Source organism: Protomyctophum parallelum (genome assembly GCF_964188405.1).
Source record: "Protomyctophum parallelum genome assembly, chromosome: 15".
NCBI lineage: Eukaryota > Metazoa > Chordata > Actinopteri > Myctophiformes > Myctophidae > Protomyctophum > Protomyctophum parallelum.
This window is the reverse complement of record NC_139710.1, coordinates 27388409-27402237: the sequence shown is the minus strand read 5'-3', so window position 1 is coordinate 27402237 and position 13829 is coordinate 27388409. Positions and strand designations below refer to the sequence as shown.

At 42.5% G+C, this 13829-nt stretch overlaps 1 protein-coding gene across 1 annotated transcript in view; it reads right to left on the bottom strand.

The window, feature by feature from the left end:
* prkg2 (protein kinase cGMP-dependent 2) overlaps window positions 1–13829 on the bottom strand; it is a 46704-nt gene that overhangs the window by 29149 nt on the left and 3726 nt on the right. The window contains exons 3-8 of the mRNA XM_083784059.1: window positions 11675–11916; window positions 10374–10540; window positions 7601–7714; window positions 5346–5451; window positions 3917–3980; window positions 1870–1947 (exon numbers count right to left, since the gene is read on the bottom strand). Of these exons, the coding sequence (XP_083640185.1) occupies window positions 1870–1947; window positions 3917–3980; window positions 5346–5451; window positions 7601–7714; window positions 10374–10540; window positions 11675–11916 (771 nt within the window). The remainder of the gene's footprint in view (window positions 1–1869; window positions 1948–3916; window positions 3981–5345; window positions 5452–7600; window positions 7715–10373; window positions 10541–11674; window positions 11917–13829) is intronic.

The following is a 13829-nucleotide window of genomic DNA, read 5'->3' as shown; positions in this document are numbered from 1 at the left end:
TTATAAGATAACTGAGGACTTTATATTATTGTTGAAATTATCAAATTCAATTAAAAGGGATTTTAGTGTGTCTGACGGAGTTGACATGAATCAGGTATTAAGTGCATAAATGTCCCATTTTAGAAAGAAATGTTATGCGAAAAACCTGTTCCTTCTCAAGATTGGTAGTTGAGACCTGTGTCTACAAATACATCTATTTGATTTGAATGTATCTTAAAAAAAAAAAAATCTAGTTTGAAAAAAGTTTTGGCCCTTATCTCAAGAATGGGTGATCTATTCAAAGATTTGTGCCGCATTTATAAGATTTTTCAAAAATAGCAGACCTATACAAGCTCGGTATGAGCTTGTAGATCTGTATTTTTATAAAGTATAACATAATGCTTAGTTAAAACACCAAAAGGGGTTCCCGTCCAGTCAGAATGCAAGAAATGGACACGTGTCCGTTTAGATCAGCGGTTATCAACTAAATACTTTCCAACGTGTAGGATTTTGACAGAAGTCAAGTCTGTAAATACATATGTCTTTATTAACAAGACTCTGTCTATGATGTCAGTCGTACTCATCAATGACATATAGGCTGTATTTTGCGTGTCTTAAGTACCAGGTCTTATTCCCTAACTTGAGTAAACTAAAGACCTGGAGGCGTGATCAATGCCATTTGGCTATTCTGAGTGGCCAAAGACCATTGATCACGCCTCCAGGTCTTTCGTTTACTCAAGTTAGGGAATAAGACCTGGTACTTAAGACACGCAAAATACAGCCCATAGCTCCAAAACAAAAATATATTAGTTTTGCTGTCGCAGAAACGTCTTATCTCCATAATATTTAAACTTGTAGTGTTTTTTTGTAAAAAAACTCAACTACAAAAGCATCAAAAGTAGCTTTGTCAATTGAATTTGAATCCTTGGACATATGAGGTTTCCACCCTATACTTTGTTGACCGGGGTTCCCCAGGTAATATATTTTTCCCCTCTACACTGTCAAATCTCTTTGGTGTGTTGTAGTCATGCTATTTTCTCTGAATGCTGCTGGCCTATTATGACATTCCCAGAAGAGGGATAAGAAAGCCCATGAGGCCCATAGGGCAGGAGCCTATCTCCTATTTATGTAGCGTGAGGCAGCTTGATACATTGTACAAGTACTCACCATGGACATCAATGTACAAGTACACCCCCTGGACATGGCGCTAGTATGTCGCAGGGACTTACCCTAATCCAAACCTTGATGATTGCCAAGCAGGGAAGCACTGGGTTGCATTTTTCAGAGTCTTTGGTATTGTGACCACAAGAGGGATGCTAAAGTTTGTTTGGAACTTTGGACCAAGCATTCTCTTCATCCTCGCTGGCCACTGTGGTGTATATGTTCTCTCTGGCTGAACACTAGCACATTTTATTTGCTCTATATACGGTCAGAGGGTGAGGGATAGATTGGGAGGGAGAGGGGGCATTTCCTGTATTAGCCTCCCCCCAAAAAAACAATTGTGTCTGGGCTCTGGTTATAGCTGCTATCTCACACAGGCTGCTAATGGCAGTTAAGAGTCCCCCGAGGTTTAGCTGCCGGCTCTCTCCATCTCCCCTCACTGCCCCACCGGTGTCGGGTTGCTGACATTATCAGACAAGACAGACACACAGGCGGGTGGGTGGGTGGACGGTCGGAGTTGCGAGTTGACTCCCACAGGGTGAGTCATAGCTGACATCCACGTACCTTTGCCCAAACTAGAGTGTGTGTGTGTGTGTGTGTGTGTGTGTGTGTGTGTGTGTGTGTGTGTGTGTGTGTGCGTGTGTGCGTGTGTGTGTGTGTGTGTGTGTGTGTGTGTGTGTGTGTGTGTGCGTGCGTGCGTGTGTGAGTGATGCGAGAGGAAGCGTTTACCTTTCCCTGTGAGATAAAGTAGAAGGTGCTGCCCTCCTCGCCCTCTCGGATAACGTACTCTCCTTTGTCGTAGTATTCCTGGAGGAAGGAAGGCACAGAGGAGACGCAAGTCAGAGGAGATGAAAGCTGTACGCTTGTCCACGAGTCACAACGCAAGATGCATTAAACTGCACGTGTGCAAATACGAGTTTGACAGCCTGTCAGCGTCTGCCACTGAGGTGAAGAAACAGACTGTATGGAATTAAATAGCACATTAAAACATGTTTTTATTAATAATAATACACTAGCAGTGGGTTGTTTACAAACAAGCTGCCAGAAATGAGGAATGATTGTCTGTAGGCTACTTCACTTGTTCTCTCCTGGCTGGGCAGAGCTGTCCCTGCTGGAATAGACCGTTTATGTATGTGTTGTTGTGGGACAAATAGATGAGTGAGTTGTCTATCTACAACTGCTAGTTTATCATAGTTTAATATACTGCACAACTCAGTTATAGTTAGGTGTGTGCGATAGCTTTTCTACAAGCTCATGATGTGTCGCAATGCGTCTGTAGATCTGCTACCTATAACCTTTTTGAAATAGTAAACCTAACTTCCCACATCTTATATAACCATATAGCAACCATTTATCTTCTGAGTACCAGGACAATAATCCTCACAATGACCATTTTGTTAAATTCATTTGGACACACACCACACACACACACACACACACACACACACACACACACACACACACACACACACACACACACACACACACACACACACACACACACACACACCCACACACACACACACACACACACACACACACAGACACACAGTCAGTCAGTCAGTCACATATCTGTAACAAATCACTCGTCTCCTGTTTGAATAAACTCTTTCGGGGACCTAATAGGTAACAGTATCTGGGAGTGAGCAGTGACAGGAACAACATGAGAGCCGTTCATCAACAAGGTAATGTGTGAGGGCTTTCCGACCGGAGGAAGAGAAAACATGCTGACACTCGGTAATAGTATATCGTCGTTGTCGGGCTGAAACCTTGCCAATGCCCACAACTGTTACTTGTTAAACGGAATAAGGAACCTGTGTTCCAGCGGATCCAATCGTATAAGACGAGTTATTAGTTGGTCACAGGCTCTTGTTAATATGTTTAATTGATTAAATATCCTTCCAATGTTTAAATTGCTTAGAGCAGGGGTTTTCAACAGGGGGTCAACAACGTTTGGACTTTGCACCAAACCTGTCACAAGCACAGGTCTACTCTACCATGATAATAGTTACATCAGGGGCCATGTTGTACGAGCCAGCTTACTGATGTCAGGGACCTCCAGGTAAGGTAGGAGGCTGCCTCAGCTTACTGTGTCAGGGGCCCCCAGAAGCCATGTTGTACAAGCAAGCTTACTGCTACCAGGAGCCTCCAGAGGCACCAAACATACGTGGTACAAACACTGGTCAGGGGTTTGACCCGAGAATAGTCGCACCAAAGAACCTAAATTGCATGTTTGGGGGGAAATACAGCAGTGTTTAGCACTTCAAATGTAGAAACGTAAAGGAATATTCTATTCTTTTATATTATATTATAGGCCTATTATCTGAATTCTGAATCGGCACCCAGTATATTTCTGAACCTTTCCAAAGTGTCCTTGAGTCGAGTGAGCCTTTCCCTTGAAGTGGGTAGCACTTCAAATGGCCATAACTCTGATGATGACATAAGGCATTACTTTATGGGGGATAGGAAGACATTTGAAATTGAGGTATAAGAATTCTGCCAGACAGCAACGATATGACCAAAATGGTAAGGATGCTTTGGGTCAGATGGGCAGTGAGCGTTGTGCGGTCGCTTGGTGAGGCAAACCAATTTAACCACTTTAACCCTGGTGTCCCAAGTTTGGGAATGGAATTATAGTGAAAAAATAAAATGTATTAATTCAACCAATTTAAAGGTTGTTTTGAAAATAAACATTTTTATTTAATAAAAAACATTTAAAATCTCACAACGCATCATGCTTTTACAACTGTATGTAGTATGTACACAGACAACTTACCACTTCCAGGCAGTCCACTATTTTGCTCAGCTTGTCCTCTGGTAGATTAGCCAAGAGTGACACACTGCAGAAAAAGCAACATCCGAAAATCAAAACACACATTATAGTCATCGACATCATTAATGTTATAGTTTGTTTATAAATACAAATAGACCCTGCCAATGGATCCAGTGTAAGTAAGTAAGTCGGAGAGGCTTATTGTGGGTGTATCAGCCAGACCGCGGAAGTCTATTCCTGTTTAACAATGCGCTAGGCCCACGGGAGGTGGATTGCTGAGGTGGAGCGCAACACCTACCATCGGCTCCCAGTACTTACTGCATGACTTGCCACACACAAACTGTGCTACTCATATGCTGAGTTGGCGGTGCCCGCGAATCTAACCCATGCCCTTGTGGTCGGAAGGCGAGTGCTCTATCGACTAGGCTACCCATTTGGCAGCAATAAACAAGAACAAGCGATGGTCTGATAACAGCATGGACTTCACATGTCCATTCTATGACGTCAGTCATCTAAAACATTCATGGGCAACTGGTGGCCCGGGGGGAACATGCGGCCCCCACCATCACTTAATGTGGCCCGCAGGTTAATATCCGAACATATAATATTGATTTCAGCTAATTACTAAAATGCTATTGTCTTTTTTATGTCCAATGTATTTGTATTTAGTTCATAACGTTAACTTAACTAATAACTATAACTAAATGCATTTGAAATTAAATACAAATGTTACTTTTCAGGAAAGATTATTCAGGATTTCAATTAAAATATAGCAAAAATTGCTGATCTCATAGCTGAGCTCAAAATGCGTCGCACTGCGTTTTGAGCATATAGATCGGTTATTTTTGCTATACATATGCAATGTGGCCCTCTGGAGTGAATGTGGAAATATAGTGGTCCTTTCCATTGTCAAAGTTGCCCCTGATCCCCTGATCTAAAATATGACATATTATCAATGATGCATGACTCCATATTTGGACATGGTTTCAGCCTGACCCTCCCCCACACTAACTTCCACTCTATAATGTTGTTTAATACTTTGTTGTTTGTTTAAAACCTTATCAAATATATCGTTTTCTGTTGGGTGGAAACCTTGTATGCCCAAAATGCTACGTACAGGAAATGAAAAATAAATAAAATAAACTGTGTTATAATGAATCAATTAAGTTAATTTGTTGATCTGAAACACACAGCAGCAAAAACATAATATCTGCCTTCCTGCCTCTGGCAGAGATAACTTTTAAATAGGCTGCCTGGTCACAGGCACAATCACGTATCCACAAATGACCCATTGTGATAATAAGTTGTATAAAGCTGGAATTATCACGTGAGGATGTTAAGCGTGCCAAAAATAGCTGATCTCCCACGCTCACAGTCTATATGACTGTATTACAAATTTGGCTTCATCTTATTGGCCAGTTTGGCACCGAACCTTTGCAGGAAGTGGCGGTACTGCTCTTGGCGGGTCTCGGCCGTCCTCCTCATGATGTTCTGGAAGACTTCGCGGTCCAGAGCCCATGTCCTCGCTCTGCTGACCACTGCAAGTTCAACAATTCAACAAAATGCATCAGCGAGCATACCTGCACTGCAGTGTATACTGTTTTACGTTTCACTTGAAAATGGTAAATGGCGCGTATAGCGTGCATAATATAGCACTTTACATTCATTCGCCTGAACTGCTGGAGCAGTTAGGGATTCAGTCTTGCTCAAGGGCACTAAGACACTAATCAAGGGGGGAACAGGCTATCTAACCAGCTATCCACAGAGAAGATTGTGTGCACCTCTCAATGCCTATATTTAGGCCAGGTGCTGGAAGTCAGGCGTCAAGGCAAACATCAAGGAAGAGGAAGAACATCCGCACACTATAAAATAAGTCTCGGAGCTCTAGAAACTAGTGTGCGGATGTTCTTTCTCTTCCTTGATATCTAACCAGCTGTGACATTCTGATTTCCAAGCTGCCTATACCTCCCGAGCCCACTGCCACCCCTATAGGGACACTATCACGGAGATAGATTGTGAGGGACGTTGTTTTTGGAACAAATTTGAAATGTATTTATTTATTTTTGAAAAATGTCTTTTAGATTATAATTTTTTTTGGGGGGGGAACAATGGGTGAAAACAAACTAACTAACAAACAATATACATGACTATACAGTTGCACCCTGCCTCGTCTACTACAACCATATGGACTCTGAGTCTGAATGTAATCGGATCCAGCCACTGGCCAGATAGCGAAAAGCATGAGAATCAGATATGCCATTAGAGAGAAGCAAACAAGCTTCAGCGGGGGCGCATTTACAAAGGCTTTACATTGCACCCCATAGCCCCGCTGCCCTCTGGTTTGTCGTCAGCCCATTGGCATTTGTAAGGCACCATGTATGTGAGAGTGCTCTTTGTCCCCGGCCCGCCCGGGGTCTGTGAAGCACATATTTGTATATGTTGACTGGTAATTGGCTGGCGGCCTCGTATGGTGGGGTTAGAGGGTACGGTTACTTGACCTTACTGTGCAGGGTATAGGAGACGAACGCATCGACAACTCACCATTTTATGATGCTTATTGGTTGGGGTTTGCTTTGTAAAATAAATAAATAAATAACCGATCTTCAAGCTTGTAGATTGTCTACTTTCAGTAATATAAGCGACACCACCAAGTATAAATCTGACCAAACGTGCACTATAGTGAATCCAGCTGCTGTCCGTATTAATTCCTAGTCAGGGGTCAGAGGTTAACTAGGGTCTTTGTAAAGGCCATAGCAGTGGTAGAAAGTAACTATAAGTACTGCACTAAAGTGACATTTCTAGGTACTTTTACTTTTGTTACTATAAGTATATTTTGATGCCAATCAAAGGTTGGGAGGATGGGGGAAGATGAACAGTCGGGTAAGTTGAACCACCCCCTGTATCTTTAAAACTACACACATGAGTTGTCATGTGACCTCAAAATGTTTTGTCAAAAAGTGGCTATGGGGCAAGTTGAACCAATTCCTTGGGGTAAATTGAGCCAATTTTCTTAATGTGAATCACCATTCATATTTTTGTATTAAGTATTAGCTACTCAAATTATACTGAATGACCTTTAATTTGGATGTTTGCAAATGTTTGCAAATTTGCTATATTGTATTAACAATATTGCAAATATAAGGTTCTGAATAACAAACTTTATGTAATTGTCTTTATATTGTTTAAATAATAAATAAACAGATAAATAAGACTATTTGCAAAAGGGAAAACTGTTATTAAATTATTTTCAATACGTGAATACATTATCTGTTCAAGTTTAAGCTCTTTACATTAAAATATCATGTGGTTCAATTTTGGATCAACTTACCCCTTACCTGGGGCAAATTGAGCCACTTTTTTCTTTTTTTTGAAAAGGTCATATTTTCATGGCCCTTTGTCATAGCTGCTTACTCATCATTTCAATTGATAGAGGACATCCTGAAATATGTGTAGATCATTAGATTTGACTGCCATCTCATTTTGCCTTGCTTCCAGGACAACTTAAGTAAAACGTGGTTCATCTTCCCCCATCCTCCCCTACCTTTGCACTTACTTACTCAAATAAAATGTTGAATAATAGGACTTTCACTTGTAACAGTAGTATGTTTTCATTGTAGTATTGCTGCTTTTACTTAAAGGTTAACACAATTACTGGCCACAGTAACATGATAATCAAGAGTTGTTTACCTCTGACAGACGCCGTTCTCGTGCAGTTATACAGGATGGCCAGTTCGCCAAATGTGGTCCACACATTTATTGAAGTTAGCAGTTTGCAGTTCTGAAAGACGTCCAGCTTTCCATCTGTCAACATAATAACAAGGACAATCAAGGTTCCCAAACCTGCTCCTCAATTAATATTCGATTAACCTACATGAGCTAAGGTTAAGTCGCTTATTGCGTCAGTTCCAATATTCATTTTTGGTTAATTGCTCATGCCCTTAACTGACACAGGAATAGGACACAGGATCCTCGGAGACCACAGGCTTTCTGCGAATTGATTTGGTTTAGTGTATGGAAGCCTGAATGTATAGACATTATCAAAAGAACAGAATGAGGAATATGTTGTTTGTTGCGTCTTTGCTAATGTTGATTTGCACCCTTAATCACATGAAGCCTATAGAGCGTCGCAGTCCCGCCCCCTAACAAAGAACAAAAAAGAAACGGCAGGTTTTGTTGTTTTTCTTCTTTGTAATTGTAATTGTTTGTAATTGTAATTGTTTGATCCAAAATATTGTGTTTATTGTCATGATTTGTCACGACTGGAGTTGGCTTTGTCCGCGGCGTAACCATCTTTAAATAAATACTTTTTGAAATGTCTATGGGAAAAATGCATTGGGATTCATTTCCTGGTCCTGGCGTCGTCATGACAGGGGGCGGGACTGCAACGCTCTATACTGGCATTCCTATTCTGAGCTCAACCTAATAGACAGACATTTTTGTGAAATTATCTACAAGCTCACATTGTGTCATGTCATGAGATTTCAGTTCGGCTATCTTCAGCCAAGACATTTGGGGCTCCATTTTTGTGGCTGCCATTTCCCGCGACGCGGCCCGCAATTCAGCCGTTGCCCAAAAATTACGAGGATAGGAGCTTTCTCTGTCCCTTTTTGGTCCAGCGTCACCCGCTATCAGCCGACACCGGTATTTGCGCCTAGAGGTGTGGTCATGGGCGTGTTGGCACGCTTTCCCGTAAATTGCATCACAAGTGAGACTTCAAGGCAGCAGCACATCACTCTTCCATGGGCTATAGACCATAAGGCTATGAAGCAATATAGAACTGGGCATAACGGGCAATGGATATGGGATCTCTTAAAGATGGAGTGCTGTGATTCCCCCCCCCCCTAAAACATGATCATCAGGTCTTATTGTTATATAAGGAGGTATAATATTTTCAAGTGTACAGTATTTGTTAAAATTAAGTTTTTATGTGGACACGCCCACCAGTTCATTAAGTATGCCTGGTTTGCCTGGTGGGTGGTGATGGGTGGTGATCCACCTGAACTGAAGCCGCACCCACAGCTGTAGTTGTATGATAAAGGGGGAGGGGTTAGGGGAGGGGCTGATCATGTGATGTCACTATATTACTGTTTATTTCATTGGCCTGTATGACTGTCAAGGGTTCAGCCTCCAGGAAGAAACCCTAAATACAAGGTTAATACACCATTGCACATATAAACGACTCCAGGGTGTCTAATGAAGTATACTGAATACTGTCACCTCATAGACACATGAAAAACTGGAAAAATACAAAGATTGTGGCACTCCATCTTTAAAGGAAATGGCACGTGGACTGGTGATTGGTTTAATTATTGTAACGCCCAAACCACACCTACAGTATGCATAATATAATGGGTGTTTTAGGGATTTAGACAGGTAACCAAAATACCAACTTTAGTGGGGGAACACCCCTTCCCTTGGGGCTCTATTTTCATCCATGCTAAACCCCTTATCCCTAAACTTTGCCTTGCATTTATAAAAAAAAAGAAGATAGTTAAAATAGCCGATCTACAAGTTCACAACGTTGAACTTCAAAATTGTTTTTCAAAATAGTAACAAATCGCAAATAAGTTTAGGGATAAGGGGTTTAGCATGGACGGAAATAGAGCCCTTGGTGTAGAGGAGAAAAGGAGGCCAAGTACAGAGAGACCCTGACAAAAGGTTATTATAAGTACAGTATATCGTTCTAAGGGCCGATTGATACTCCTATTTTACCGCTGTTTCGGCACTGTAGTGCAGAAATGATTTTGGCTCGTCAGAATTTTTCAGTATCACAGAAGAGCCGACTTTAGGACGGTACCCGCCCCCCCGAACCTCAAATGACGTCACATTGTAGGCTCTACAGCGCCGAACCAACTTTTATTATTTTATTGCACTAAGCCACAGACCGCCATTGTTTGTAATTGCTTGAAGATCTGTTCTTTTTGAGTACTCCCTTACGGAGCTATATGTGTGTGGCTGGGTGGGTGGCTGGGTGGCACGGAAACAGCATGGTTGTTTTTGTGTGCACCCTAACGCACACACACACACACACTTATTAACTGTATATATGATGATTTTGGGTGTGCCAGTACAGTACAGTGACAGTACAGTACAGTAGGCATACAGTAGAGGGTACAGTAGATGGACCCCCACACGGTAACTCTGTCATTTCTCAACCGTTTCTGGCCCCCTGGGTGCGTTCCTGTGGCTCTGGAACCGCCTCCCCTGCCCGGACCCCCACACACCACTCACTTCACACGGGTGTGATTTTCTTAATGTAAAATAGGGCTCAAGTGGTTAATGGTCAATATACCACTTCAATAAAATTGAGCAAGTCATGGTTATTAAAAAGATGCATGCCCCATAAACATGTGTTATGATGAGTGGGCGAGCTACCTGTAGCAACATGTGGCGACGTCAGTCTCCATTGGCCAGCAGCGTAGCCTTTCTTATCTATAGATATATCCATGTGCTCATATACCTGCCAGCACAAACAGATGGTTGCCAGGCTCTCCCTGCTTGGTGACGTAGTCTCCCTGCTGGTAGGTCCTCTCGTACATGCACTCCACCATGTCTTTGATCTGCTGCAGCTCCAGCCTCTTCAGGTACTGGTTCTTGTTCAGGGCGTCCGTCAGCAGCCTCTTCACACTGTCGCGCACGCACGCACGCACGCACGCACGCACGCACGCACGCACGCACGCACGCACGCACGCACGCACGCACGCACGCACGCACACACACACACACACACACACACACACACACACACACACACAATTACAACATTTGAACTCTGCATGAGAGGGTATCAGATTATAGATAGGTGTAGCAGAGTGCCTAATGACCTTGAAAAAGTGAGTGGCTCACGAACATTCGGTGAAAATACTACAAGCAAAAGTGAGGGTGTTCTGCCTCCCAGGCAGTTAATTTTGTGTTTAGCACCACCTGTGCCTCTAGTGTGGTATTGCAACAGAAGTAGGACTGGGGGATGGGTAATTTGACTAAAGGGCCTCCCACACCGTCTGCGAACGCCGCGAGTCAAAACAGCCGCCTCCGTTATTTTCAATGAACCTATCGCACACTGGCGGCGTCCGACGCGCGCTGGCGCCTCGCCTGACGCACCGATAGAACCAGTTCTATTTTCCACGCGTCGCCGCGCGGCAACGCGTCACGCCGCGTCGGACGGAGCCGGTGTGTGTTGTGGCTTGAGTGTTCAACCTCTTGTGAGTTGTTGGTTGCAAGAGTATCACCTGTTCTTTATTGGGAGTAATTAGGGCACAGGCCAGCTCAGCCATTTATGGAAAAGTACTGGTTGAGAGCAGAGCTCTTGGAAACAACACTGAGATTTTAAGTTTGTTACAGCACATGTTGCAGATTTCTGTGTTCACCATCATAAGCATTGTCTGTAAGTGGATATATTTATAGTTTTCATTTACATAATTCAAAATGTTACTTTTTGTCTTTGTTGTTTGCTGTTTACTGTTTACTGTACCTTACTTACACACATCAAGAGAATTACAACCTGACTCTCCGTGTGGTGTTTTAAAGGGAGTTTGGCTGGCTGTCAATTAACGGTAGACAGAGACACTGTTAGGAGGACAGCACAGAGGGCATTGGATGCGAGCTTGTAGGCCTACATCTGCTATTTTTGAAAAATCCTGAAAGTTTTTTAAACATTTTGAATAATTTTGAATAAAGAAACAAACCGACACAAACATATCAATGTGGGTGTCCTTGGCACGACAGCGTTTGATTTTGTGGAATCGGCCTCAGGTCTCTCACCTTGCGTCCTTGGGTACGCGTGCCTCCTCAAAGGAGAACCTGGGCAGACAGCTGGAGTCGTAGGTCCTGGAGCTGGGCTCAGCCGACACGCCTGCCTTGGCCCCTTTCCTGCTGTTGGGGGTCTCCTTGACCGGACCGCCGAGGTTGGAGCCGTTCCTGACGATGCCTTTCAGCGAGGGAGGCCGCACTGCCGCCGCCGGCTGGCCCGGTTCAAACCCCACCGCTGGGGCTAAGGGGTAGGGCTATCACCATCATGACATTTTACTTGACCAGTACTTGTAACGTCATATACAAATAAGTTGCGATTTAATTGTGGGTTTTTTGTTTGTTTGGGGGGGGGGGGGGGGGTTGTATTGAACATAGCAACACAATTTAAACATTACATTTCTGTTTGGTATTTTAGGCTTCGCAACCAGAAATAGCATGTGAGACAGATATGAAAAATACATATCTCCGATATACATAAATTACTGACAATAACTGGTAGGCCTACCAAAATAAATAATGTAGGCCTATACTATGGAGAAAATAGGCCATTTTATAATGTTATATTTAAACATAATAATACAATATTAGTAGGTAGGCGGGTAAGAATATGGTTTGACCCCAAAAAAATTGTAACAAAAGGTTTCTCAACTTTTTTGATGATATATTAAAGAAATTGTCTAAGGTTATAACAGTGTAATAGGACATTTCCCATTTCTATAATGCCGTACTGCCCAGGATTGGTGAATTACAATTTACAATTTACAATTTAGGCATTTAGCAGACGCTCTTAATCCAGAGCGACTTACATTTAGGCAAGAACAAAAGCATGGGAATACATCACATAAAAGCATTTATCATGAAACATGCGTAAGCTAAGAAGGTAACAGTGGAATATCTATATGATGAAACTATACATACACTATACATAATAAACTATACATATTCACTACTATGCTATACATATGTACTATGGCGTGCTATGACTATATACAATACAATTATAGTGCTGTCTACATAACATGCTATAAGTCTAAGTCAAATGCTATCTAAGCCAACAGAAATTCTATCTAAGGGGTTAGGGTAAGTGCTATGGGCCATGATGGAGTCTGAAAAGGTGGGTTTTCAGGCTACGGCGGAAGATTGGGAGTGATGCTGCAGTTCTGACTGCAATGGGAAGTGCATTCCACAGCACGTAGATTTCATCAGGTGAATTCATCACCTATACACAATTTACATTCTGTTGAAGCTTTCAGGAGATTTATTTTGATACCATAACAATAAGGAATATATTCATTATTACTGGGTGGTCCTGTCATGTGACATTTGTAAAAGCATGGCTGCCAAGTGATAGACTGCATGGGAATATTACACAAATCATGGAATACATTTACAGAGAAATGTCTGCACTATTTTGTTTGTAAAGGTGTCTGGCAATAATAATACTAAAATTAAGTCCCCTATAGGGTAGTGGTTCACAAACATTGTGAAAATAGGCAATCTATAAAAGCTCACAACGCTGAGTGTCTTTGCACCAAACACACTCAGTCAGTAGAACCAAATGGCCACTTTTCTGGTCTATGGGGAAGATGGACTCCTCAGTGGGGATACAGTGGAGAGAAATGGCCCCTCATGGGCCTAGAGACTAGAGAGGGTGTGTAAGTCAGTACAGAGCTATCACACATGTATCTTGGTATATAGGCAGGTGGTGGAGTGTCGCAGGGATATAGGGTTCAGTTATGCTTGTCACAGACATCTTCTTATTCCCGAGACTGTAGTAGTTATGTGTGTAAAATTAATTTAACATTTACTTTGTGTTTGGTACTGCTGACAATAACCTTTAACCCTGGGCTCCAGTCTCGGTCTCCCCATAGAATCCCAATCTAACCTCCCTCCACACTGTGTCCCTGCTGCTATCCAACAAACAAGCATTTCTTTCTGCATAGACCTAATGATCAGACTGCATGTTTGAGGGGTTCTAGGCCCTCCAATGCATGTCTTTTTAAGTCATGTGGCAGCCAAGACTATGGACTTTAATGTTTGTTTAGGGTACTAAATGATAATGTAGGATGACATGTGGCCGATATAAATACAGTGGGCGCCCCTCATTTCGTGATTTTTGAATTTTTGTACTAGCTGTTCTAGAGAGGGGAGAGGACATTCTGCGCCA